The 26,086-nt window shown below is 48.1% G+C and overlaps 3 protein-coding genes across 4 annotated transcripts; all 3 read left to right on the top strand.

The window, feature by feature from the left end:
• Positions 1–265: 265 nt before the first annotated feature.
• LOC104377407 (cytochrome P450 2J2) lies at positions 266–8,368 on the top strand. The gene is made up of 9 exons (XM_086617063.1): positions 266–484; positions 2,080–2,242; positions 2,888–3,028; positions 4,686–4,846; positions 5,658–5,834; positions 6,373–6,514; positions 6,678–6,865; positions 7,577–7,715; positions 8,190–8,368. The coding sequence occupies exons 1-9, from the start codon at positions 278–280 to the stop codon at positions 8,366–8,368; spliced, it is 1,497 nt and encodes a 498-aa protein (XP_086473189.1). The 5' UTR covers positions 266–277.
• Positions 8,369–11,927: 3,559 nt separating this feature from the next.
• On the top strand, positions 11,928–16,731 carry LOC104371533 (cytochrome P450 2J4). 2 transcript variants are annotated; one of them, XM_086617940.1, is made up of 9 exons: positions 11,928–12,116; positions 12,712–12,874; positions 13,026–13,175; positions 13,761–13,921; positions 14,274–14,450; positions 14,716–14,851; positions 15,083–15,270; positions 15,746–15,884; positions 16,556–16,731. In XM_086617940.1, exons 1-9 carry the CDS (start codon positions 11,928–11,930, stop codon positions 16,729–16,731), a joined length of 1,479 nt encoding a protein of 492 aa, XP_086474066.1. The 2 variants fall into 2 exon arrangements, with proteins under 2 accessions (XP_086474066.1, XP_086474067.1); XM_086617941.1 differs by having other exon boundaries at positions 14,274–14,464; positions 14,733–14,851.
• Positions 16,732–20,705: 3,974 nt separating this feature from the next.
• On the top strand, positions 20,706–25,533 carry LOC104371480 (cytochrome P450 2J2). The gene is made up of 9 exons (XM_086617861.1): positions 20,706–20,894; positions 21,447–21,609; positions 21,761–21,910; positions 22,497–22,657; positions 23,093–23,269; positions 23,507–23,642; positions 23,874–24,061; positions 24,543–24,681; positions 25,358–25,533. The coding sequence occupies exons 1-9, from the start codon at positions 20,706–20,708 to the stop codon at positions 25,531–25,533; spliced, it is 1,479 nt and encodes a 492-aa protein (XP_086473987.1).
• The last annotated feature ends 553 nt before the right edge of the window (positions 25,534–26,086 follow it).

Here is a 26,086-nt window from a genome sequence, read left to right as displayed (position 1 = left end):
TATGTAAAGCTAAAGCCTTGAAAGACTCCTTTTCTGTGGCCAAATATTTGAGTTTCCGGGGTTGTTTTTGGACATCCTCATGTTTAAAATTCGTTATTCAGCAGGTGGTCTGAAACTAGCTGTACATGAGAAAGCAGCTCACCCATGGCAAGTCTTGTCCCCAGTAAGCTATCAGCAGCTTAGCTCGTTTTGTTTTCTTTCCACTCCTGTTTTAGCAAATGTAACACCAGCATCAAGTCCTTTCCTGGGATGAAAATCTGTGAGTTCGTCAGCCAAGATGGAGCTTCGGTTTTGGCCTGATTTGGTTTCTCTCTTGGAAAAGCTGAATGGCTGGACAGTCTTGGTGATTCTGGTCATGTTTCTTTTGATTATTGACCTTGTGAAAAAGAGACGTCCCAGGAATTTCCCTCCAGGGCCGCAGCTCTTTCCTCTCGTGGGAACCTTTGTGGACTTTAGGCAGCCCCTCCATCTCGCGCTGCAAAAGGTAAGAGCTCCATGGTCATCTCTCCTACTAATAATATGATACCTCTTCAGTGACTTTTGTCACCAAATCTGAGAAGCAAGGGCAGCCTCTGAAGAACTAGCTATATAATAAGCGTGTATAATAGACAGTCCTTCTTGGTTTTAGCTCTTATTATCACCATTTTTCCCATGGGAGCAGGAAGATCCAGTGGGAAAGAAATCTGTAACAGAGGAAGACATGCATGTTCCTCCTCTTTTCTTCCCACGACCATTTTCTGCCAGAGCCCATGAAGGGTTTGGAGAGGTGAGCCAAGCTGGTGGAAGGATGGTAAGTGCTGTGTGAGAAATTAACTGTTTGGATTGTGAAGATTACCTCTGGAAATTGTGTTGTCATTGTCTTTGCTCAGAGGCCAACAATTTGTCCCATTAAACCTGAAAGAAACATTCAAGACTTTGAGTTAACCATCCCTGTGGTTTCTTCTGTGTCACATAAAGAGGCAGTGATTGCTCTGGAAAGGTTTCCAGAGCTTTGACTCCCACTGAAGCCAGAAAAAAAGAGAGACATATCTTATACATGCTGAGTATTCTTCTCTGGAAAGGTGGAAGGAAAAGTTCTGACTTGCTGGTTGCAAATATCCTTTCTGGTAACTATTTACCTCTTGCTTTTACTCAGCAGATCAACCCCGATCTATCTGCCCTGGGTTTTCACAGGCCACTAGCATGGGTGGTCCCTAGGGGAATCCTTGGGGAAGACTGAGGCAGTGTGTTCAGGATATTTTGTCAATCCACACAATTATTATTAATAAAATTAGTCACCTTCATTTCCTTGCGCAAAATGATGAGACACCCATTTGGCCTCAGACTGGTTTCACGAAACACCGCAGCAGTTCAAAGTGACCACATGTGTCCTTTCATGTAGACTCCTACTAAGGAGAGGATGGCCTAAGCTCCTTGGCAGAGTGGGGCCCGAGAGACAGCATGATCACCCTCATCTCTTATACACCAGGGAGTTGAATGCTGCAGAGGAGATGCCAATGCTAGCAAAGTCAATGCAAGGGAAATATCTATGATTTGGCCATAAATGCATTCAGGCTTAAAATTAGAAGTAGGGTTCAAGCCATCAGCAGTTGCAGCCGCTTTCTAAATGGGATAGCTGGAGCAAGAAACGACACTACCTTAAATGCAAAGTTGATGAAAGAGCGTATTTGTTGTGCTTTGCTCCTCAGCAGCGAGAGCCTGGTCATAGCGACCCAGGTGGTCACTTCACCTCTTGTACCCTCCCTGTGAAGAAGAGAGATGGAGCAGATGCCCATCAGTTACAAAGCAAGTAATATCCCTGTTCTGAGTTAAATTAGGGCAACTGCCTGGTGACACTCAGGTCATACTTGCTAACAAATACAAGCAAGCCGTCTCTCCCACACCACAATTCTCTAGCATCTCCAGCCTTCATGGAACTGTTAAAGTTGGGTGGGGCCTGTGGACATGGGTTTGGCTTTTTCTTAAGTCCCATTGCTGCAAGCAGGACTAAATTCAAAGTTAGATGCCATTTCTCAAGGTCTTGTCCAGGTGTAAAATCTCCATCTTCTTGCTCTCAGAGGGCAATGAACTCTCTTTCAGCTTACGGGTCGGTACGGGAACATCTTCAGCGTGCAGTTTGGAAGTCTGACTTTCGTGGTAGTCAACGGGTACCAAATGGTGAAGGAAGCTCTTGTCCACCAGGCTGAAATATTTACAGATCGGCCAAATATTCCACTCCTCCAAGAAATATTTAGAGGCTTTGGTAAGCACAACTACCAGGATTTTGGTACCATTTTCCCATCTATTTGCAACGATAACGATTACAGTGACAGAAACCAGCTGAATTCAACCCTCGCTAACTGCACCTGTAAAAGCTCACTCAGGGAAGCAAGAACTGAATTCGGTCTAATAATCGAAGCAGGTGTACATTTTAATCTCTTTGGGATTTAGGGATAGTGATGGGATCGAAGTCAGGTGTGGAAGAAAGAGGAGAAATAAGTGCAAGCTGCCTGATGATCGCTCTACTTGAAGAGTTTTCCCCTTGGTTTTAATTTCTCCTTTATTTTTTCTCCCCAGTTGCATATAGCTTCAGAGACGGGGTACAGTGCTCCTGCCTGCAGCTCTGCCAACAGCGTGATAGTGCTTATAGTATTTTGGCTTACACCTTTTTTTCCCACGCAAAGTGACAAAGTAGCAGATTAAAGCAAATCCATAAAGCCAGATCTTTAGTATAAGCCAATTACTCTTGGATTTTACTTCCCAGGCAAAGCTATAGTTTTTCATTGTCTACAGGTTTTGTTTGCTTTGGTTTGGGGTTTCTGTTCAACACAAATGGCCATTTCTGAATTCCATCACCTACAGGTGACCCAGAGCGAGGTTCATTCACTTGTTTTTTTTCTGCCAACAGGGCTCATATCATCAAATGGGCATATATGGAGGCAACAGAGAAAGTTTGCTTCAGCAACGCTGAAAAGCATTTCTGTAAGTTTTGAGGAAAAAGTGCAAGAGGAGAGCCGATATCTTGTGGAGACGATCGAGGAGGAGAAAGGTGGGCAGTTGGAGTACAGCACCGTGCCCAAAGCTTCCAGTTAAATGAACGGCGAGAAGTAAAACTCTTACTCCGATGCAGCTCCTAACATGCAAAACATTTCTTCAATAGCTCCAATCTCTATCTTATGCTCCCAGACTGAGCCTTTTAGTGCTCATTTTAGACCTCAGGTCTACAATTTGAGTTCTTCCTTACTAATATTAGGCAAATATATACTAGGTGGTTATCAAAACTTGCGTGTTTATATGGCTAAGAAAGTCCCTCCTGTATTCTGCAGAGGAATAAATGCAGCTCTCCAGCTATCAGGCACATATGCTCAGAGGCTTAGTTAACCTCTGCTTGTCCTTGGTTTTGCAAAGTATTTTAAAACTCGTTTAGTCAGGCTTTCCTTTTGTATCATGCACAGATGAAGCGTGTGCCTTGCTCTTTTATGGTCCAGCTTTTAAGAACTGCCAGAGGGATATTAGTAAGAATAATTTGTATGTTGATGCACGGGTGATGTTGCACTTCAGCTTGAAATAGAAGCAGATGTGGGTTAGTTAGTTCTATGGAGCTATATATAGTAAACAAGAAAGATCTAAATAGGAATTGTGAAATTATATACTGAACTTGCTCCATTTTAATTGCTATTGCACTGAACAGGCCAAATACTTCATGTTGCCAATTGATTATAGTCCTTTATAGTCCTAGTCAATAAACCAATTAAGCTGCTGGTTTGGGCCTTTCTTCCCATTAGTAAGGACAAATAGTGATCATGTCCATCACTCTAATATCCGAGCACCAGCCCAGTTTAATTACTTTCTTGAAGAGTGGAGAGATCAGCAGTCCTGTGGAGAGTGCCTTGCATTTCAAAGTGATGCTTCCCAGCGTACCGAGAGCAGCTCAGGGCTGGACTGGATTCAATACTGATCTCAGTCTCCCGTATCATGGCAAGGAGCTCTCCAGGTTGCCTAAATGTGCCCTAGGAGATGGTGGTCTCTGCTTGGTAGCTCTTCCAAGGAATGCAGATGTGATGAATGTCACACCACACTTTGCTCTTTTAGGAGCTGATGTGCACCACATCTGTGGGTCATATGAGCTATTGCTGGATTTTATAGGTGGCCACAAAGACTTGCAATCCTCTCCCTCTCCCCCTCTCCCATACCATTTGATTTTTTTACAGTGGACAGTTAAAGGCCAGTGTAATGGCATTTTTGCAGTATGGTTAGGCCTGAGCTCCCTGCCCTGGGCTAAGCTTTGAGGAACCCTATTTTGGCCTTTAAAATTGGGCCAAAAAATGCACTGAAGCAAGAGAACCTGACAACCATAGTGTGGCATCCTACTGGTCATTTTCCCTGGAATACAGTCTAAATCCTGATACAGCAGCTCTGTGCTAACGTAAGGTTGTGCCAGCAGCCTGGGCTGGAGATGGGAGGGGATGTCCTCGGAGAAAGGATGTCATGGCACACAACATCCAACCTCCAGTGGGATGCTGGAGGTGATGGGGGTGGTGGGGACCCCAGGACATGGGGTGAAGCCTTAGCTTCACTGTGGGTGAAAAGTTGGTGAGGTCTCACCCCAACTTCACAACTGTTGATCTGGTAGAGAATGTGATTTTGACCAAGACTTTAAAGGGGAAAAAAAAAAAAAAAGTTGTCTTTCATTTTGTTTCCTCCAGGACAACCATTTGACCCTCATTACAAAATCAATAATGCTGTTTCAAACATCATCTGTTCCATAACTTTTGGGAACCGCTTTGACTACCATGACAACCGTTTCCAGGAATTACTGCACTCGCTAGCTGAAACGCTGCTGCTCATGGGAAGTTTCTGGGGCCAGGTAAAGCTAGTCAGATGCTTTTCTAGCTTCAGCTGCATGTAAGTGCTCAGAAACTGGAGTTTCTAAGGCACTGGTGTGAACTGCTTTCCCTGTAGAAAGACAGTCAAGGTATAAGCGAAATGACCACGAGTATTCTTTTATGTCAGGCTGGGTTTATACACAAAATCCATCAGGAAAGCAAGGAAGGAAGGTAGAATTATTGAGGCACATGGAGAAAAAACACTGCAGGACTGTAAAACCAATATTATGCTTGACACAACCAGCAAGCAATGGAAAACCTTAAAAATGTCTATGCTTCTACAAAAAGAAGAGTCAATTAGTAGCACTTTCAGTGAAAATTCCCTTCTTTTCTCCCACCCCTTTCCCAGCCAGCTTCTCGAATAACTTTTAGTTATGCCAAAACTGTCTGAGAGTCCAGGTTTATAACCAGAATAGGTGGATTTGGGGACATAGCTCCTGCATGGCCACACACCATGGGTCAGGTCTGATCTCTGGCCCCTCCACGGACCCAAGCACTAAAGGATTCCTCTGCATCCCCACTGATTTATGACTCCAGTAGCCACCTCACGCTTGCCCCTCACATTAAGTGACAGCTTTGGCCACCCAATATTAGAGAGTTTTATCAGCAGAAAACATCTAGCCAATTCTTATCTTGTTTGTACTTGTTTACGTTGGTGTAACTGAATTGACCTTGACTGATATATTTTCCTGGTAGCAAGCAGAGCTAATAAACTGTACTATCATCTCAACTCTGATATCTGCTCTTTTTTAACTCAAGAAACATTCTTTTGCTCTGTTGATTTCTCACCAGCTGTATAATGCTTTTCCATTGGTCATGAGATGGCTACCAGGACCCTTTAGAAAAATCTTCAGGCACTGGGAGAAACTTCAATATTTTGTGAAAGGAGTGATCGCAAAGCACAAGGAGGATTTGGACCAGTCCGAGGCACGAGATTATATTGACTGTTACCTGAAGGAAATAGAAAAGGTAAGAGGGAAATTCCTAAAGCCATCTAAATCTTAACCATAAAATGAGCAGAGAAAATTCAAGGCTGTTTTGTCAGAGGAATGCATACCTCCCGCGTTGCCTTCTCCTCCCTACCTCTTCCATGTCAAACTTTTTAGAAACAGCAGGAGCCAGATCACTTTGAAAACACGCAGACTTATTTTTTTTCATTTGAAAGTATTTACACTTTGTCTTCTTCCATTTTTCATACTGTCACGCAGCGTAGGAGGACTCTCAGGGAACGTGTTCACGTTTCTATGAGAGCTTGCAGGCCTGTGTGAAACCTCACATTTGAAAATGCTACCTGCCTTCAAAAGTCACTCTACAGCAAACAGGTTATCTTTCAAAGCATTCTGCAGGGCTCATAATTCAGTGCAAGTATGGGTAGAAATTTCCAAGTCCAGGGGTGATGGATAATAAAATAGCAGCAGAACTTGACTTATGGATGGATGGATTTGGATTGGGCTCTTGAGACCATCTCCTCCCTACTAAGAGTTCTCATTGCCATGCTTTTCCCAAGTTTAAGGGTGACACCAGCTCATATTTCCATGAGGAAAACCTGCTGTGCTCCACCCTGGACCTCTTCTTAACTGGGACTGAGACGACAGCAACCGCCATCCGCTGGGCTCTGCTCTACATGGTCGCATATCCCCACATTCAAGGTAGAGTCACTGATGAGTCCTTCATTTAGCCCAAAACCAGGTAAGTGAAACTCAGAAAATAGAGTTATTTCCAGCTTTACCAAGTGTTGGACATGCCTATGCCCCAGTTTTCTTCTTGGGAACCTTTTGAGCACAGGTCTTTTCCTTTTCTCTCTTTCCATAGAGAAAGTGCAGCTCGAAATCGACACGGTGATCGGCCAGTCCCGCCAGCCCACCTTGGCCGATAAAGAGAACATGCCGTACACCAGTGCAGTCCTGAGTGAGGTCCTGCGGATGGGCAACGTCGTGCCACTGGGAGTGCCCAGGAGGTCCACCAGTGACACCACCCTGGCCGGCTTCCACTTGCCCAAAGTACATAGCCAACAACAGTCTTCCTATTGCCCAAACAGAGTGAGGTCTTCATGGCTCAAGTCCCATATCTCATCTTGAGGGGAACCAATCAGCAGGATCTTATAGAGATGTCACAGTTATACAGAAAATACAAGCCCTCCTGACGCACGCTCTAGGACTCTTCAGGGTCTACCTCCTTATGGAGAACTGTGAGATCCTACAGTGTTGGTTATAATTTCCATTTTTGCAAGGTTTATCTCTCAAATTTTGTACAAGACGCCCTCCAGGCATTATGGGAATAGAGGGCCAAGAAACACAGGACAGCAAACAGTCTGGGCTTGTTAGTTCCACAGAGGATTAAATATCACCTATGAAAGTAGCACTTGTTAAAAGCCAGGTATTGATGCATACACACTTTTCTGGCATTATGAAAGCAAATATGAGATTCAGATATATCTAGTCTCATCTGTGTATATGATTATTTGCATGTGACTGCAGCACAAGATACGAATCAACAGTATGGTGGTATATAAAGGAGCACAGAAGTGAACAATCCTGTAGGCTTTCACCCTCATTTATTTACATAGCTCAGGAAAAAACACTTTGCCCTTATAAAAAAAAAGAAAAAAGTAGTTTACATTTGTGCATGGAACAGAGCTAATAATAAACTAGACTGACAAGACGTCGGCTCTTCTCCTTCGTGTAATCGCCCGTTTCCTCCACCTCTTGCAGGGCACCACCCTGATGACCAGCCTGACTTCGATAATGTTCGACAAAAACGTGTGGGAGACTCCAGACACCTTTAATCCTGAACATTTCCTGGAAAACGGCCAGTATAGGAGGCAGGAGGCTTTTCTGCCTTTCTCTGCAGGTAGGATGATGGATGGAGAGACAGTTTTCCTTTTTGCAATGTTATGGGTTTTTTTTTTCCCAAAACATCCCCTCCAGAGTAGGGGTACTGCTCGTTGTCTGGCTTCCAGCCCATCCCCACAGTGAAAATCCCAGAAACAGTTAATATTGACTGCTCAGAGCAGGAGGGAAATCAATTTGTTATCACAGGATGAAAAACTAAGGCTTTTTCCTCTTGTGCAAGCTGCGTAAATAGTTTGTTGTTTTTTTTTTTCTGAGTTTCCCCTCTTCCCTTTATCTGAACAGCCGTCGCAGTTTGCTCAGCAGCAAACTTCTGGGGAAGGTTTCTGCAAAATGTGTGGGTGAACATTGCCACCTAACCTTTCAAGAAAGAAAAGCTTCCACAGCCTGTGCAATGCGTTGAGTGAGAGAAGAACCCAAGAAGTGGTTGAAGCTCACTGAGGACTCGGTGGGGTTATTTTTGCTCCTTTTCCAGGGAAGCGAGCTTGCCCCGGGGAGCAGCTGGCCAGGACTGAGCTCTTCATATTCTTCACAGCCCTCCTGCAGAAGTTCACCTTCCGGGCTCCGGAGGCCACCAAGTTGACCTTCGCCTTCACGCTCAGCCTCACGCGTTGTCCCAAGCCCTTCCGGATACGTGCGCTGCCTCGCGACTGAGGCCAGCGTAGACCCACCCAGTGCCACCCCTTCTTCAGCCCTCCGCAAACAGCAAAGTGTCCCATAGATTTTTGGTCAAAGATGAGTCACAGAAGTCTACCACCCACCAACATGCAGATGGCAGTGAGAAGGGCAGGAGGGCCATATAGTGAACACTGCAACGAGGACAACCCTTGGGGCTCTTCCCTTCACCTCCTACCTCCTTCTCTCTAGCAGTTTGACAAAATACATGAATTTAGAAGCCTGATAACTTAATTCTCACCATTAGCAACTCCTTGGAAAGTGCCTGCCAGCTGCCAAACCATGGACACAGCTGCGTCCACAGTGGCTCTTCCATAGGGCATATGTCCACCACCCAGAGACCATTGAGCAACCCCTAAATCCCAACACTGCAGCACCTTGAAGGGCCATGGGCTGTGTTTCCTGAGGTCTCCCTGGTCTGTGGGGACAGATGGCCTTGGACATGCAAGCTCCAGGTTCATGCCTCATAAGGACTTCCAGGTGACCATGACTGATCCTGAGGCTCAGGTGGCCTCAGGCTGGGTTTAATATGCATTCCCCACACCACTGTGTTCCTGCTTTATGATGGAAATAGAGATCTTTGCAGCAGGAGCATGTAGCTTTTTAGTCTCATATGAATATGGAAGTTTGAATTAGGAGACTACAGGGTGATAGAAGCAGCTTCTACCATGGGCCAACCCAAGCAGGATGGCCGTGCTTCCAGGTTGCAAATGGCTATAAAAAGGCAGAACTGCAATTGTAGGAGGAGGAAAGGTTTATCCAAAAAGGTTTGTGGTAATAAAATACACAACAGGAAAGAAAAGTTGTAAAAAAAAAAATTGCATGGGATTGCTCAGGAGAAGTTTTGCAACAGAACAAGAAGCAGCAGAGAGTTTCAGAAGGGTCGTGCCCACGGTAGCTCACTGCTGACCGTCACAGAGGAGATGGCGTCGCAGACGCTTTGCGGTGGGAAGTCACGAGCTCGTCTGCTTCCCTTCTGCTTCTGGCAGGGATCTGTGGCCATGCAACGGACATGTCCATAGCGTGGGGCCAAGGAGGGGGAGCGGGGGCATGGCACCGCCTGTGATGGAGACACTGCTTCTGCCCACAGCAGGGGCTCTTTGGGAAGGAGTTCAACAAATATGCAACTTGTAGAGAATTTGTCCTTTTAGGTGACCAAGCAGGAATGCTTAGAAAGGCCATCTCCTGTGTGCTTTTGCTTGGAGTAGGGTCACAGCGGAGATTATTCCTTTTCCCTCTTCTTACCTTTCAGAAGTGGCTTTTCTCTGTGCACACCTGTAGGATACTGAATCATTGACAGGAAAACAGGATTATAGATTCATAGTTTCATAGATTTCTAGGTTGGAAAAGACCTTAGAGATCATCGAGTCCAACCATCCCTAATCCCCATTAAACCATATCCTCAAGTAGATCATCAAAAATCGAGTTTCGTTTCCAGCGGCTTTAGCCTCCATCTCTGGCAACACCCACCTCTGCTGCGGTACAGAGCGATCGCTGTGCAGTGGCGGATTTATGCCACATGGGAGAGTCCTCTGCACATCCCATCCCTGCCACACCGGGAACGGGAGGGTTTTGCCAAGGACCCGTCCTTCTAACTCATCATTTCAATACTACTGCTGTTTTAATTAGCGTTTTGCAGGCTCCCAAGGTGGTTTGGTTTCCTTCTAAAAGTGAAAACATAGAAGACCTGTAGACCTTTTTTCCCCAATGAAGTTTTCCAAGCCGTTCATGATTAGACACTGGTTTCTCTTCTTTTTTTCATTTGCTCTGGTGCAGGTCTGACCTCTGGCTCATGGCTACATCTTGTACTGTTTGCAGTGGCTTAGCAAAAAAGGATTGATCTCTTCCGTGTTCCATTTCAAACTTGCCTTTCCCTGTTACTTTACTGTTTCCTTCCCTTTTCGTGGAGACGAAGTGACTGAAACTTTGTTTTTCTTCTTTTTTAATTAAATTCATTATGGGGCAAATACCTGAACTCCCCATTTTTAAATGTAATGATCACATATAATAAAGGCAGGAGGCATTATTTTCTGTATTTTTTGTGTGGATATCTCATGTGAGTGAAGGGGAAAAGATGCATCTTCCCAGGCTCATGCCTAAACGTGCCTAAAACCCAGAGAGAAAAAGAGAGATTCTCCTCAAAAACTGTTTTTTCCCCTTTAAGTTCCACAATAAAACAGTGGTTTAACTTTTTCAAGATTCTCAAGTGTAAAGGTTAGGCAGCAGCTTCACTCTCGCGTGTGTGGCATTGCTTCTGCAGCGCTGCTGCTTCCCTACGCATTGTCTTCAGCACTGGTCAACCCCAACGGCCACAGCTGATGTCCCCCAAAGACAGCAAATGAACCCAAATCGTCTGTCACAGCACCAGGTGGGAGCTGACGACTGCAAACGGCCGCGGCAGAGCCACACGGTGCAGTGGCCAACTGCTGCTGCAAAAGCCCCTGCTTCTTTCACGATATAATCAACACGTGGCAAAATTAAAGGTAGTGTATCTCATGATCCACTTCCTGTCTCTGAGCCACTCTTAGGTGGGAAAATTTGGCACAGCCTGTTACCAGTTACCACCGAAGGGCCACAGCCTGCCGAGCTGGGCATCTGCTTTGGCTTTGCAGCACCTGCCTCAGCTTCGTTGGGCTTTGGCCATGGTTTCAGCACGGGCTACAGCCTCAAAGGCCAAAGCAGGTGGGAAAGGATGGCTGGAGGGCTCAGGGCAGGGCCAGCCTCATGGCCGGAGTAGGTTGCTTTGCTCGCACTGGTCCAGCGAAGATCTGAAAATGATTTTCTTTCCAAGAAACCGCTGCAGACCCCAGACAGCTGTTTGCTTCCAGCCCACACCACCCTTCTGCACTGAAACCTCAGCCTGTGAGTCAGATGGATTGTGACAGGTTTTCACAACCTTATCTCAGATGTTCTCACTGACCAATCCTTGGTCTGGGACTCTTTGTGCCAGTGACTCAGCTTCTGCTTCTGCAAACAAGGAAATCGCGAGGCAATCGGAGCAGCTGCAGACTCCCCGGCACTGTGAAGCCAACACCGGGACGCGGCACGGTGAGGGCACCATGGGGAGAAGAGAGTGGGGCTCACACTGAGCCATGGGCTTGTGGGAACGGCATTGTGTTGCAACAGGAAGGTGTTAGTCCCGGCCTTGCAAAGCTAATTTCTGTCCTTTAGGCAAGGACTTGAATCACTGGGGTTTTGTGAAGCAGCAGTGGGAGGCAGGAAGGGAAAGGGGGAGCACATCTCCTGGGGATGTGTTGTTCTGTGTTCACTATTTTTAAATGAGACCTGAGGAAAAGCTGCTGTTTAATCAAGAAGATGTTTAATCCAACGGTCTTTGCTGAAACCTTGGAAAGTAGGAGTCCAAATGCAGCCTCCCGGCCAGGTCAGAAAAGGCTCCATGCTGTCTTCTCTTTGTGCCCACAGCTGTGCCAGCACGTTGTCATCTCCTCCTGTCCGTGTTGTGCTCGTTGATGCCTTGTGAACTTGACCTGCCCTGACCTTCCACAGGACACTTTCCTGCAGAGCCCCACTACCTACCATGATGTGTTTCCTCTGGGAGAGTATCTCCTTCCAAATGCTCCTCGTCTTCCTCGTCATCTTCCTCCTCGTCGCTGACTACATGAAGCGCAGAAAACCAAAGCACTTCCCTCCCAGCCCATTCTCCCTCCCCTTCGTGGGGCACATCCACCTGATGAACTTCAGAAATCCCCAAATCACACTGCAGAAGGTACGGGGGTGATGGGCACCGGGAAGACAGGGACAGAGGGGATTGCAGCTCTGCAAGCTTAGCAGTGTGAGGAGGGGGTTAACCCAAACCCCACAGCCCATGAGAAACCTAAGGAGCTCACCCTGAGGTTGCCAAGAGGTTTGCCCTCAATCAGCAGTAATGGGAATTAAGTTTGTTGGGGTACAAGGAGGGGGACAAGCGTAGAGCAATTCATTGGGCAAAGAGCACAGCCTGACACCACAGGTGCAGTCACAGCTGTAGCAGTCCTGTAGGTCTAACCAGGAACTGGAAGGGTGTTTGGGAAAGGAGTGAAAAAAAGATGGAAAAATATGACTGAAAAAACAACGCTGGAGAGTTTTCCTTTACTTATGGCCGATTAACACCAACTCCTGATCAGTGATTCAGGAATCACTGGAAAAGGGGAAAGAACTAAGAGCCTATCCAGATAAGTACACACTTATGCCGACATCTTGTCTCCCCTCTGCTCTCAGCTTCCCTTATTTTCATCTGTTTCCTCTGCCAGGGCTTTCTCTGTCCTGAAAGACACATTCATTGCAAATGAAACTCTTTTAATTTACTTCCAACTCTCTCCCAGTTTACTGAAAACTATGGAGATATCTTCAGCCTACAGCTGGGCAGCACAACATTTGTGTTCGTGAACGGGCTGCGGATGGTTAAGGAAGTTCTTGTAAACCAAGGGGAAAACTTCATTGATCGCCCTGAATTTCCAATGGAAAAGGACATCTCCAACAAGAGAGGTGAGTTATCCCTCAGGACAGGCAGATCAGCTCTATGAGCAAAGCCTTGACACTGCAGAAGCCTGAGATGGCAAAAGCTAAGGCAGAGCCCTGGAGCATTTTCCCGTAGTCGAGGGTTATGCCTCAGCTCACAGTGGAATGTTTCTGCCAGGACTGGTCACCTCCAACGGGCACCTGTGGAAGCAGCAGAGGAGGTTTGCCTTGACCACCCTCCGAAACTTTGGCTTGGGGAAGAGGGGCCTGGAGGAGCGCATCCAGGAGGAGTGCCGATGCCTCGTGGATGTGTTTGGGGATGAGCAGGGTGAGTGCCATGGCCTTCACAAACTGTGCTGAAGGCAGGAACCTCTATGGCCCATTGTAATTTCAACCATGATTCACTGCATGCTGAAAACACCTCGCCTTGCAAGTGATGCCAGCACCCTGCCAGCATCCCAGTTCCCTCTTACAGAGGTTTTGCCCTCAGACTGACTGGTGAATGCAGCAAGCTGGCACCCAGAGTGTCATTCATAGCCTACCTGCACCCTACTGCCCTCTTGGAGATCTCTGGAAAACCCCTTGCCTGGGTAAACACTGACACTTCCACTGAATTCAAATGATGTCCACTCTCCTGCAGGCCTTGCTTACCAAAGTAAACAAACATCTCCATGATATGATTGAATGGGGACTGAAGGTGGGATGTTTGCTCCACACGGGGGCTGCCCAGCCAAGCTTGGCCAGCTCATAGGGATGGTGAGGTGTCCCAGGAGAGCGGTGGCACAGGAGGAGGCCCATCAGGGGCCCCTCATTTCACCCAAGTTTGTAGAATATTTTACCTCTGACCATTGTGTTTCTTCTCCTTTTCTGTGAAGGCTGGAAGAGAATTGATCATTCCCTTTTCTTTCTCCAGGGAAGCCTTTCGACCCTCACTTTAAAATCAATAACGCAGTTTCAAATGTCATCTGTTCTGTCACCTTTGGCAACCGATTTGACTACCACGATGACGACTTCCAAAAATTGCTGCAGCTGATGGACGAGACAGTTACTCTCCACGGATCCATCATGAGCCAGGTACAGCTCTGCTCCCACCAACGTGGATGGTGAGCACTTTTGCAGTGCCATAGTTTCTTCTCTGGAGTCAGCCTCAAAACTCAGCTTTTGCATCACCAAACTTCATTGTCATTCCCTATTTCTTTGAATGGGGTAGATTTGCCCATAATTTCTTTCTGACTCATTTTCAAGCTGTGCAATGCTCACGTTTCTCTCTCTCACCCAACATCACCTTTCCATCCCATTGACTGGGATCCCTTGTCACCAACTCCAGTTATGTAGTAAGCATGGCACTGCAGGCCTTGCGAGTTTCGATAACAGAAGGGTTTTGTAGTCCTTTATTCAGTTTGTCTTTCTCTTTTTGTCTCCAAAGCTGTACAACACTTTCCCGTCTATAATAAAGTTCCTCCCCGGATCGCACCAAACCATTTTTAAGAACTGGAGGTTGTTGAAAAGTTTTGTGAAAGAGAAGATTGACAAACACAAGGAGGACTGGAACCCCTTGGAGAGCCGGGACTTCATCGACAGCTACCTGCAGGAGATAGCCAAGGTGAGCAACGCAAAGCGAACTCTTCTGCAGCAGCGCTTAGAAATCAGGAGGGACAAGAAACGAGCCCAGATGCTCCATCTGAGATGCCTCTGTGTTCATTTATGAGCTTAGTTAGGATGGACATCAGGTTCAGGTCACCCTTCAAAAGGTTGGAGGTGCAGGAGTCAAGTAGCTTCTGCCAAAATCCTTGGGGTTGGCTTGGACTAAGCCTGCCATCAGGGCAGCCCTCGCTGTTCATGCAGCACTAACACAACTTTTTGTGAAGGACAACAATGACGGCAGCTTCCAGGAGGAGAACCTCGTGGTGTGTGCTCTCGACCTGCTGTTTGCCGGGACCGAGACCACTTCCTCGACCATCCGCTGGGCTCTGCTGTATATGGCCATATATCCAGAGATTCAAGGTACAATTAGCAAAAAGTCAATAGTTTTCCATGCTTTTATCTCTCACGGCTTTACACAACACTCTCCTCTTTGAGAGGAAAATTGGGAATCTCCCTGCACTCACACAGAAGAGGTGCAAACAGCGGCAGGTGCCCCAGATCAGTCCTTGGAGCATCCTAACAGCAACCATCCCATGTTGTTCCAAGGGGTTTTTCCTTGGACCTCGTCTGATCTCTGCTCTTTCCCACCAGCCCGCGTGCAAGCTGAGATAGACACCGTCATCGGGCAGGCACGGCCGCCCGCCCTGGAGGACAGGAGTAACATGCCCTACACCAACGCCGTCATCCACGAAGTGCAGAGGAAAAGCAACATCGTCCCTTTCAATGTGCCGAGACTGACGGTGAAGGACACGGTCTTGGATGGCTTCCACATACCAAAGGTAACGGCACGCCTGAGCACTGAGACTTTACCAAGAGACTCCCAGTTCCCCAGGCACGATTTGCCAGGCCATGTCCATCTGATGCAGACAGGAGGGGCAGAGCCACAGGCCTGTCCAGAGTCCACTCCAAGTTTTTGTCATCCAAACATTCTCCAGCACGTTGAATGGTGCAGAGCACCATGGGGCAACACACCCCCGCACACACCATCAAGGCACGGATCCCATCTCACACAGATTTTCCAGGAACTTTGGCCCAAGATTACAGCAGATAAAAATGATGCTGATGAGGCACAAACGTGCGTGTATGCTCATTGAACCTTTGAGCAGTCTGGCTGGGCTGTGCTGGGGTGTGTTGGGTGAACAATTGTTGCAGAATTAGTCTATGAACATTCTCCATGGAGAGGAGACTGGAAGATAAAAATGCCTCTTCTGCTGTCAGTGACAGAGAAAGTGCAATTTCTTTTTCTCCTCTCAGGACACCATTTTGTTTGCAAATTTTACCTCTGTGATGTTTGACAAGAACGAGTGGGAAACCCCTGACACATTTAACCCTGGGCATTTCCTGAAGGATGGACAGTTCTGGAAAAGGGAGTCTTTTATGCCGTTTTCTATAGGTAAGATTTCCTGGATTTTGGGGTTTCCATGTTGAGGCACTGGGATGGGGCTTCCAACTGCAGGGTGGAGAGACAGAATAACATAGTGATGGAAAGGGCAGATGTTGGCTGCACCCTGGCACGTGCCACTCAAGCAGTGCTCACGTGGCCAATTCAAAGCACTGCAACCACACTCTGAGGCCTTTCTTGTCTCTCTTCACATGCACAGAAGAGAGATGAGGATGAATAAGAGACTGCAGAAATGACAGAGACCCTAGAAACACCTTCACCCAGGCCAATCTCAGACAGCAGCTGCCCTGTGGAGATTGATTTCAGCATCCCTTTCCCATAACAGCATCACACACATCCTCTGGTAGCTCCCTTTGCTCTAGCTCAAACAAACCACTTCTCCCAGCATGGTTACATCCAGACTTTTCCAAACGGGGGAGGATACAATGGGTGTGTGTACAGTTAGACACATGTGCCCTCACAAAGTCCGCAATTCAGGGGCAGCCCATGCTGTAACACCAGTGCCGTTACTGGGGAGCACGGTTGGGGCTGCAAAACTCATCCTGGGATGTGGGTGAAACAGCTGGACCATTGTCCTAAGTGAAAGCAGAGGCTGTTTTGGCTGGGGAAGCAGCTGGGCAGCCAGCACCAGCTGAGGACGTCACAGATGGCTTTCTCCGCAGGGAAGCGTGCCTGCCTGGGCGAGTTGCTTGCCCGCTCCGAGCTCTTCCTCTTCTTCACGGCTCTGCTCCAGAAGTTCACCTTCCAGGCACCCCCAGACACCACGCTCAGCCTACAGTTCGAGATGGGCATCCCAGTGGCCCCCCAGCCCTACAAGATCTGCGCTGTGCCTCGGTAGAGAAGCCTTGACCACTGTCCGTGCAGGGAAAATCCTTTGGGGAGGAGGCTGAAAACGAGCCCTCGGTGACTCCCCTGGGCGGTGGTAACGACCGCCCGGCTCCAGGGAGAGGCTGAGCGTTCGTTTGTTTCCTTTAAAGCAATTGCAAAACCATTGATTTACAAGTGGACCTTGGACTCTGTATCACACAAGGAAGTTGATCAGCCTGGCATCTGTCGGGGCACTTTCGGGCTTGCACTATGGCATCACAAATGCATGGGGGGCTTGGGGCTTTCTGAGTTCAATGATGGATGGCCATGCTCCACAGGGGCGGGAGAATGAGCAAGACTTTAGAGATTGCAGTGTTTGGGCTGCAGCTGTGTGCTGAGCAGTACCAGCCCTCGTTTTATACCATTAATACAGGTGTTATCTGCCAACATTTTTTCTATTTTGTTATCTTCGACATGTAATCTGTTAAATAAGGGCACCCGCTAAATCTCTTTCTCATGCATCAATAAATTCTCATCAAAACATTCTTGTCATGTACCATTCTACAAAGTGAAGACCAACACAGCTTTCCAGCCCTGGCTGTAGCCTTCAGCCGTGCCCTGCATTTCAGAGCAGGGGGTGGCAGGGGGCTGCGAGCCCACCCCAGCAATGGCAGTCGCGCAGAGCGCTTGACCCATAGCACTGTGGCATTGCTCTCTGTTAGCAGAGCCAGGCATTGTAACAGCAAAGAAATTCCTAGAGAACGGAAGGAAATAAACAACCCTGATAGTACAAGTAAACCACCAGGGAAACCATCAAAGCCTGTGGCCAGGTGCTGGTGTGAACAACAATTGTGAGTGTAACACCCACAGGGAGCATGGGGAGTGCGCTCCACTCTGACAGATCTCTCTGTAGAACATCTGTACCTGTAGCTATAGAAGTTGTGGGTCCTGCCTTTTGGAATGTGCTAAATCCTCCCTTCTACCTGCCCAGCATCCCCAAGAGGCTGCAGTGCCCAGAGGGCAGAGGAGTGAGCTCCAGCAACACACGATGTACAGCTAAGCCCGCTGCACTCAATAGTGTAGCTGATAAAAGGGTCCCTTGGAAAATATCAGCAACAAATTACTCTTATTTTAAAACAACCCATGCCAGGTGAAACTGTTCCAAGATTAAGAAATTATGATTAACATCAGCAACTGCATCAGTTCAGTAACAGTTGCACGTTAGACCTCCAGCACCTCCAACTAGCAGGTGGCAGTGAGAAGGGCAGGAGGGCCATATAGTGAACACTGCAACAAGGAGAACCCTTGGGGCTCTTCCCTCAACATCCTGCCTCCTCCTCTCTAGCAGTTTGACAAAATACATGTATTGAAAAGCCTGATGACTTAATTCCCACCGATAGCACCTCCCTGGAAAGTGCCTGCCAGCTGCCAAACCATGGGCACAGCTGCGTCCACAGTGGCTCTTCCATAGGGCATATGTCCACCACCCAGAGACCACTGAGCAACCCCTAAATCCCAACACTGCAGCACCTTGAAGGGCCATGGGCTGTGTTTCCTGAGGTCTCCCTGGTCTGTGGGGGCAGATGGCCTTGGACATGCAAGCCCCAGGTTCATGCCTCAGTGCCAATAAGGACTTCCAGTTGATCATGACTGATCCTGAGGCTCAGGTGGCCTCAGGCTGGGTTTAATATGCATTCCCCACACCACTGTGTTCCTGCTTTATGATGGAAATAGAGATCTTTGCAGCAGGAGTATGTAGCTTTTTAATCTTATATGAATATGGAAGTTTGAATTAGGAGACTACAGGGTGATAGAAGCAGCTTCTACCATGGGCCTACCCAAGCAGGATGGCCATGTCTCCAGGTTGCAAATGGCTATAAAAAGGCAGAATTGCAATTGGAGGAGGAGGAAAGGTTTATCCAAAAAGGTTTGTGATAGTAAAATACACAACGGGAAAGCGAAGTTGCAAAAACATAATTGCATGGGATGGCTCAGGAGAAGTTTAGCCACAGCCCGACAGAACAAGAAGCAGCAGAGAGTTTCAGAAGGGTCGTGCCCGCGGTAGCTCCCTGCTGACCATCACAGAGGAGACGGCGTCGCAGACGCTTTGCGGTGGGAAGTCACGAGCTCGTCTGCTTCCCTTCTGCTTCTGGCAGGGATCTGTGGCCATGCAACGGACGTGTCCATAGCGTGGGGCCAAGGAGGTGGGGCGGGGGCATGGCACCGCCTGTGATGGAGACACTGCTTCTGCCCACAGCAGGGGCTCTTTGGGAAGGAGTTCAACAAATATGCAACTTGTAGAGAATTTGTCCTTTTAGGTGACCAAGCAGGAATGCTTAGAAAGGCCATCTCCTGTGTGCTTTTGCTTGGAGTAGGGTCACAGCGGAGATTATTCCTTTTCCCTCTTCTTACCTTTCAGAAGTGGCTTTTCTCTGTGCACACCTGTAGGATACTGAATCATCGACAGGAAAACAGGATTAAATCGAGTTTCGTTTCCAGCGGCTTTAGCCTCCATCTCTGGCAACACCCACCTCTGCTGCGGTACAGAGCAATCGCTGTGCAGTGGCGGATTTATGCCACATGGGAGAGTCCTCTGCACATCCCATCCCTGCCACGCCGGGAACGGGAGGGTTTTGCCGAGGAGCCGTCCTTCTAACTCATCATTGTAGTACTACTGCAGTCTGAATTAATGTTTTGCAGGTACCCAAGGTGTTTTAGTTTCTTTCTAAAAGAAAAGATAAAAGACCTGTGGATGTTTTTTCCCCAATGAAGTTTTCCAAGCCATTCACGACTAGACACTGGTTTCTCTTTGTTTTTTCATTTGCTCTGGTGCAGGTCTGACCCCTGGCACATGGCTGCATCTTGTCTTATTCGCAGTGGCTTAGCTAAAAAGGATTCATCTCTTCCCTCTTCCATTTCAAACCTGCCTTTCCCTCTTACGTTAGTATCTCCTTCCTTACTCATGGAAAGAATAAATGATTGAAACCTTCTTTTTTACTTTTAATTGATTGAGGGGAAAAAAATCTCAAAACCCCTTGTTTCAAAATGAATTCTCATACAATAAAGGCAGGAAGCATTAACTTATTTATATTTTGTGTGGACATCTCATGTGGGTGAAGGGGAAAAGGTGCATCTTCCCAGGCTCATGCCTAAATGTGCCTAAAACCTAGACACAAAAAGAGATCATCCTCAAAAACTGTTTTTTTCCCTTTTAAGTTCCCCAATGAAACAGTAGTTTAACTTTTTCAAGATTCTCAATTGTAACGTTATGCAGCAGCTTCACTCTCGCGTGTGTGGCGTTGCTGCACCCTTCCGCTGTGAAACCTCAGCCTGTGAGTCAGATGGATTGTGACAGGTTTACACAACCTTATCTCAGATGTTCCCGCTGACCTGATCCTTGGTCTGGGAATCTTTGTGACGGTGAACCAGCTTCTGCTTCTGCAAACAAGCAAATCGCGAGGCACTTGGAGCGGCTGCAGACTCCCCGGCACTGTGAAGCCGACACCGGGACACAGCACGGTGAGGGCACCATGGGCAGGAGAGAGCGGGGCTCACGCTGAGCCATGGGCTTGTGGGAATGTCACGGGGAGGCTGCCGTAAGGTGTTAATCCCGGCCTTGCAAAGCTCATTTCTGTCCTTTAGACAATGACGTGGATCACTGGGGTTTTGTGAAGCAGCAGTGGGAGGCACATGGGGAAAGGGGAGCTGCGGAATGTGTTGGTTTGTGTTTGAGTTTTTTTAATGAGATCGGAGGAAATGCTTGAGTTTAATCAAGACGGGGTTTAATCCAACGGTCCTTGCTGAAACCTCAGAAAGCAGAAGTCCAAATGCAGCCTCCCGGCCAAGTCTGCAAAAGCTGCTCCATGCTTTCTTCTATTTGTGCCCACAGCTGTGCCAGCACATTGTCCATCTCCCCCGTCTCTGGGGGCTTTGGTGGTGCCCTGTGAGATCGACCTTCCCTGACCTTCTGCTGGACACATCCCTGAAGAACCTCACCACCGAACCATGATGCGCTTCCTCTGGGAGAGTATCTCCTTCCAGATGCTTCTCATCTTCCTCGTCGTCTTCCTCCTCGCCGCTGACTACATGAAGCACAGAAAGCCAAAGCACTTCCCTCCCAGTCCCTTCTACCTCCCCTTCGTGGGGCACATCCACCTGATGAACTTCAGAAATCCCCAAATCATGGTGCAGAAGGTACGGGGGTGACGGGTACCGGGAGGATGGGGACAGAGGGGATTGCAGCTCTGCAAGCTTAGCAGTGTGAGGAGGGGGTTAACCCAAACCTCATGGCCCATGTGAACTCCGAGGAGCTCACCCCAGGGTGGGCAGGAGGTTGGCCCTCAGTCAGCAGCAAACTGGATGAAGCTTGTCAGAGCACAAGCGTGGAGCAATCCGTTGGGCAAAGGGCACGGCCAGACACCATGGGTGCAGTCATGGCTGTAAGAGCCCCGTAGGTCTGACCAGGAACTGGAAGGGTGTTTGGGAACAAAGTGAAACAAAACCTGGAAAAAAACAGGACTGAAAAAACAGCCGTGGAGAGTTTTGCTTTACTTATGGCCAGTTAACACCAAACCCTGATCAGTGATTCAGGAAAAGCGGAAAGAAAAAAGTTACTATCCAGAAAATTAGACACTTGTGCAAACATATCTTCCCTCCTTCTGTTAGTTTCCCTTATTGTCACCCATTTCCTCTGCCAGGACTCTCCTTGCAAATTAAACACATTTATCGATTTCCACCCCCTCCTAGCTTACTGAAAAATATGGGAATATCTTCAGTTTGCAAGTGGGCAACGCAACATTTGTGTTTGCAAATGGTCTGCGAATGGTTAAGGAAGTTCTTGTAAACCAAGGGGAAAACTTCATGGATCGCACTGAATTTCCTATTGACAAGGAGATCTTCAGCAACAGAGGTGAGTTATCCCTCAGGACAGGCAGATCAGCTCTATGGGCAAAGCCTTGACATGGCAAAAGCCTGAGCTGGGCAGAGACAAGTCAGAGCCCTGGAGCATTTTCCCCTCCTGGAGCGCTCTGCCTCAGCTCACAGTGGAATGTTTCTGCCAGGACTGGTCTCCTCCAACGGGCACCTGTGGAAGCAGCAGAGGAGGTTTGCCTTGACCACCCTCCGAAACTTTGGCTTGGGGAAGAGGGGCCTGGAGGAGCGCATCCAGGAGGAGTGCCGATGCCTCGTGGATGTGTTTGGGGATGAGCAGGGTGAGTGCCATGGCCTTCACAAACTGTGCTGAAGACAGGAACCTCTATGGCCCATTATAATTTCAACCATGATTCACTGCATGCTGAAAACACCTCGCCTTGCAAGTGATGCCAGCACTCTGCCAGCATCCCAGCTCCCTCTTACAGAGGTTTTGCCCTCAGACTGACTGGTGAATGCAGCAAGCTGGCACCCAGAGTGTCATTCATAGCCTACCTGCACCCTACTGCCCTCTTGGAGATCTCTGGAAAACCCCTTGCCTGGGTAAACACTGACACTTCCACTGAATTCAAATGATGTCCACTCTCCTGCAGACCTTGCTTTCCAAAGTAAACAAACATCTCCATGATATGATTGAATGGGGACTGAAGGTGGGATGTTTGCTCCACACGGGGGCTGCCCAGCCAAGCTTGGCCAGCTCATAGGGATGGTGAGGTGTCCCAGGAGAGCAGTGACACAGGAGGAGGCCCATCAGGGGCCCCTCATTTCACCCAAGTTTGTATAATATTTTACCTCTGACCATTATGTTTTCTTCTCCTTTTCTGTGAAGGCTGGAAGAGAATTGATCATTCCCTTTTCTTTCTCCAGGGAAGCCTTTTGACCCTCACTTTAAAATCAATAACGCAGTTTCAAATGTCATCTGTTCTGTCACCTTTGGCAACCGGTTTGACTACCACGATGACGACTTCCAAAAATTGCTGCAGCTGATGGACGAGACAGTTACTCTCCACGGATCCATCATGAGCCAGGTACAGCTCTGCTCCCACCAACATGGACGGTGAGCACTTTTGCAGTGCCATTGTTTCTTCTCTGGAGTCAGCCTCAAAACTCAGCTTTTGCATCACCAAACTTCGTTGTCATTCCCTATTTCTTTGTATGGGGTAGATTTGCCCATAAGTTCTTTCTGATTCATTGTCAAGATGAGCAGTGCTCACGTTTCTCTCTCTCACCCAACATCACCTTTCCATCCCATTGACTGCCAACCTGCCTGCTGAAACACCAAGTAATGCACGAGTCACTCTGTAAGAGGAACACCAATGCCTTGTCCAGCTCTTCTGGAGCTGAGCTATATCCACCAGCTCCAGCTGTGTAGTAAGCACGGCACTGCAGGCCTTGCAAGTTTTGATAACAGAAGGGTTTTTTAGTCCTTTATTCAGTTTGTCTTTCTCCTTTTGTCTCCAAAGCTGTACAACTTTTTCCCGTCTATAATAAAGTTCTTCCCCGGATCACACCAAACCGTGATTAAAAACGGGAGGTTATTGAAAAGTTTTGTGAAAGAAAAGATTGACAAACACAAGGAGGACTGGAACCCCTCGGAGAGCCGGGACTTCATCGACAGCTACCTGCAGGAGATAGCCAAGGTGAGCAACACAAAGCGAACTCTTCTGCAGCAGCGCTTAGAAATCAGGAGGGACGAGAAACGAGCCCAAATGCTCCATCTGAGCTGCCTCTGTGGCCATTTATGAGCTTATGATGGACATCAGGTTTAGGGCACCCATCAAAAGGATGGAGGTGCAGGAGTCAAGTAACTTCTGCCAAAATCCTTGGGGTTGGCTTGGACTAAGCCTGCTGTCAGCCTAACACAACTTTTTGTGAAGGACAACGGCGACGGCAGCTTCCAGGAGGAGAACCTTGTGGCGTGCGCTCTTGACCTGCTGTTCGCCGGAACCGAGACCACTTCCTCAACCATCCGCTGGGCTCTGCTGTTTATGGCCATATATCCAGAGATTCAAGGTACAATTAGCAAAAGATGAGTGATTTTCTGTGCTTTTAGCTCTCATGGCTTTGTGCAACACTCTCCTCTTTGAGAGGAAAATTGGGAATCTCCCTGCACTCACACAGAAGAGGTGCAAACAGCAGCAGGTGTCCCAGATCAGTCCTTGGAGTATCCGAACAGCAACCACCCCATGTTGTTCCAAGGGGTTTTTTCTTGGACCTCGGTTGATCTCTGCTCTTTCCCACCAGCCCGCGTGCAAGCTGAGATAGACGCCGTCATCGGGCAGGCACGGCTGCCCGCCCTGGAGGACAGGAGTAACATGCCCTACACCAACGCTGTCATCCATGAAGTGCAGAGGAAAAGCAACATCATCCCTTTCAATGTGCCGAGACTGACGGTGAAGGACACGGTCTTGGATGGCTTCCACATACCAAAGGTAACGGCACGCCTGAGCGCTGAGACTTTACCAGGAGAGTTCCCCAGGCACGAATTGCCAGGCCATGTCCATCCTGTGCAGGCAGGAGGGGCAGAGCCACAGTGTCTCTGCCCTTTCCAGAATCCACTCTGAGTGACTTTTTTGCCATCCAAACAACATTCTCCAGCACATTGAATGGTGCAGAGTGCTGTGGGGCAACAGCCCTGCACACACCATTGAGGCACGGATCCCATCTCACACAGATTTTCCAGGAACTTTGGCCCAAGTTGATGCTGATGAGGCACAAATGAACATGTATAGTCACTGCACCTTCAAAGAACCAAAAAGCAGGAGAACTGGCTGGGCTGTGCTGGGGTGTGTTAGACAAATAGTGCGGTTGAATTTCCCTATGGCTGTTCTCCATGGAGAGGAGACTGGAAGATAAAAATGCCCCTTCTGCTGTCAGTGACAGAGAAAGTGTAATTTCTTTTTCTCCTCTCAGGACACCATTTTGCTTGCAAATTTAAGCTCTGTGATGTTTGACAAGAATGAGTGGGAAACCCCTGACACTTTTAACCCTGGGCATTTCCTGAAGGATGGACAGTTCTGGAAAAGGGAGTCTTTTATGCCATTTTCTATAGGTAAGATTTCCTGGATTTTGGTGTTTCCATGTTGAGGCACTGGGATGGGGCTTCCTTCCAACTGCAGGATGGAGAGACAAACTAAAATAATGATGGAAAAGACAGATGTTGACTGCACCCTGGCATGTGCCACTCAAGCAGTGCTCACGTGGCCAACTCAAAGCACTGCAACCACACTCTGAGCCCTTTCTTGTCTCTCTTCACATGTACAGAAGAGAGATGAGGATGAATAGGAGACTGCAGAAATGACAGAGACCCTAGAAACACCTTCACCCAGGCCAACCCCTACCAGCAGCTTCCCTGTGGAGATTGATTTCAGCATCCCTTTCCCATAACAGCATCACACAAATCCTCTGGTAGCTCCCTTTGCTCTAGCTCAAACAAACCACTTCTCCCAGCATGGTTACATCCAGACTTTTCCAAACAGGGGAGGATACAATGGGTGTGCATACAGTTAGACACACGTGCCCTCACAAAGTCCTGCAACTCAGGGGCAGCCCATGCTGTAACACCAATGTTGTTACTGGGGAGTACAATTTGGGCCACAAAATTCATCCTGGGATGTGGGTAAAACAGCTGGACCATTTTCCTAAGTGAAAGCAGAGGCTGTTTTGGCTGGGGAAGCAGCTGGGCAGCCAGCACCAGCTGAGGACATCACAGATGGCTTTCTCCGCAGGGAAGCGTGCCTGCCTGGGCGAGTTGCTTGCCCGCTCCGAGCTCTTCCTCTTCTTCACGGCTCTGCTCCAGAAGTTCACCTTCCAGGCACCCCCAGACACCACGCTCAGCCTACAGTTCAAGATGGGCATCGCAGTGGCCCCCCAGCCCTACAAGATCTGTGCTGTGCCTCGGTAGAGAAGCCTTGACCACTGTCCGTGCAGGGAAAATCCTTTGGGGAGGAGGCTGAAAACGAGCCCTCGGTGGCTCCCCTGGGCGGTGGTAACGACCGCCCGGCTCCAGGGAGAGGCTGAGCGTTTGTTTGTTTCCTTTAAAGCAATTGCAAAACCATGGATTTACAAGTGGACCTTGGACTCTGTATCACACAAGGAAGTTGATCAGCCTGGCATCTGTGGGGCACTTTCGGGCTTGCGCTATGGCATCACAAATGCATGAGGGGCTTGGGGCTTTCCGAGTTCAATGATGGATGGCCATGCTCCACAGGGGCGGCAGAATGAGCAAGACTTTAGAGATTGCAGTGTTTGGGCTGCAGCTGTGTGCTGAGCAGTACCAGCCCTCGTTTTATACCATTAATACAGGTGTTATCTGCCAACATTTTTTGATTTTGTTATCTTTGACATGTAATCTGTTAAATAAAGGCACCCTCTATCATCTCTTTCTCATGCATCAATAAATCCTCATCAAAACATCAAAGGAGATTATTCCTTTTCCCTCTTCTTACCTTTCAGAA

This window comes from Tauraco erythrolophus, chromosome 10 (assembly GCF_009769465.1).
Source record: "Tauraco erythrolophus isolate bTauEry1 chromosome 10, bTauEry1.pri, whole genome shotgun sequence".
Lineage (NCBI taxonomy): Eukaryota > Metazoa > Chordata > Aves > Musophagiformes > Musophagidae > Tauraco > Tauraco erythrolophus.
The sequence above is the reverse complement of the archived record's forward strand: the minus strand, read 5'-3'. Positions and strand labels throughout refer to the sequence as shown.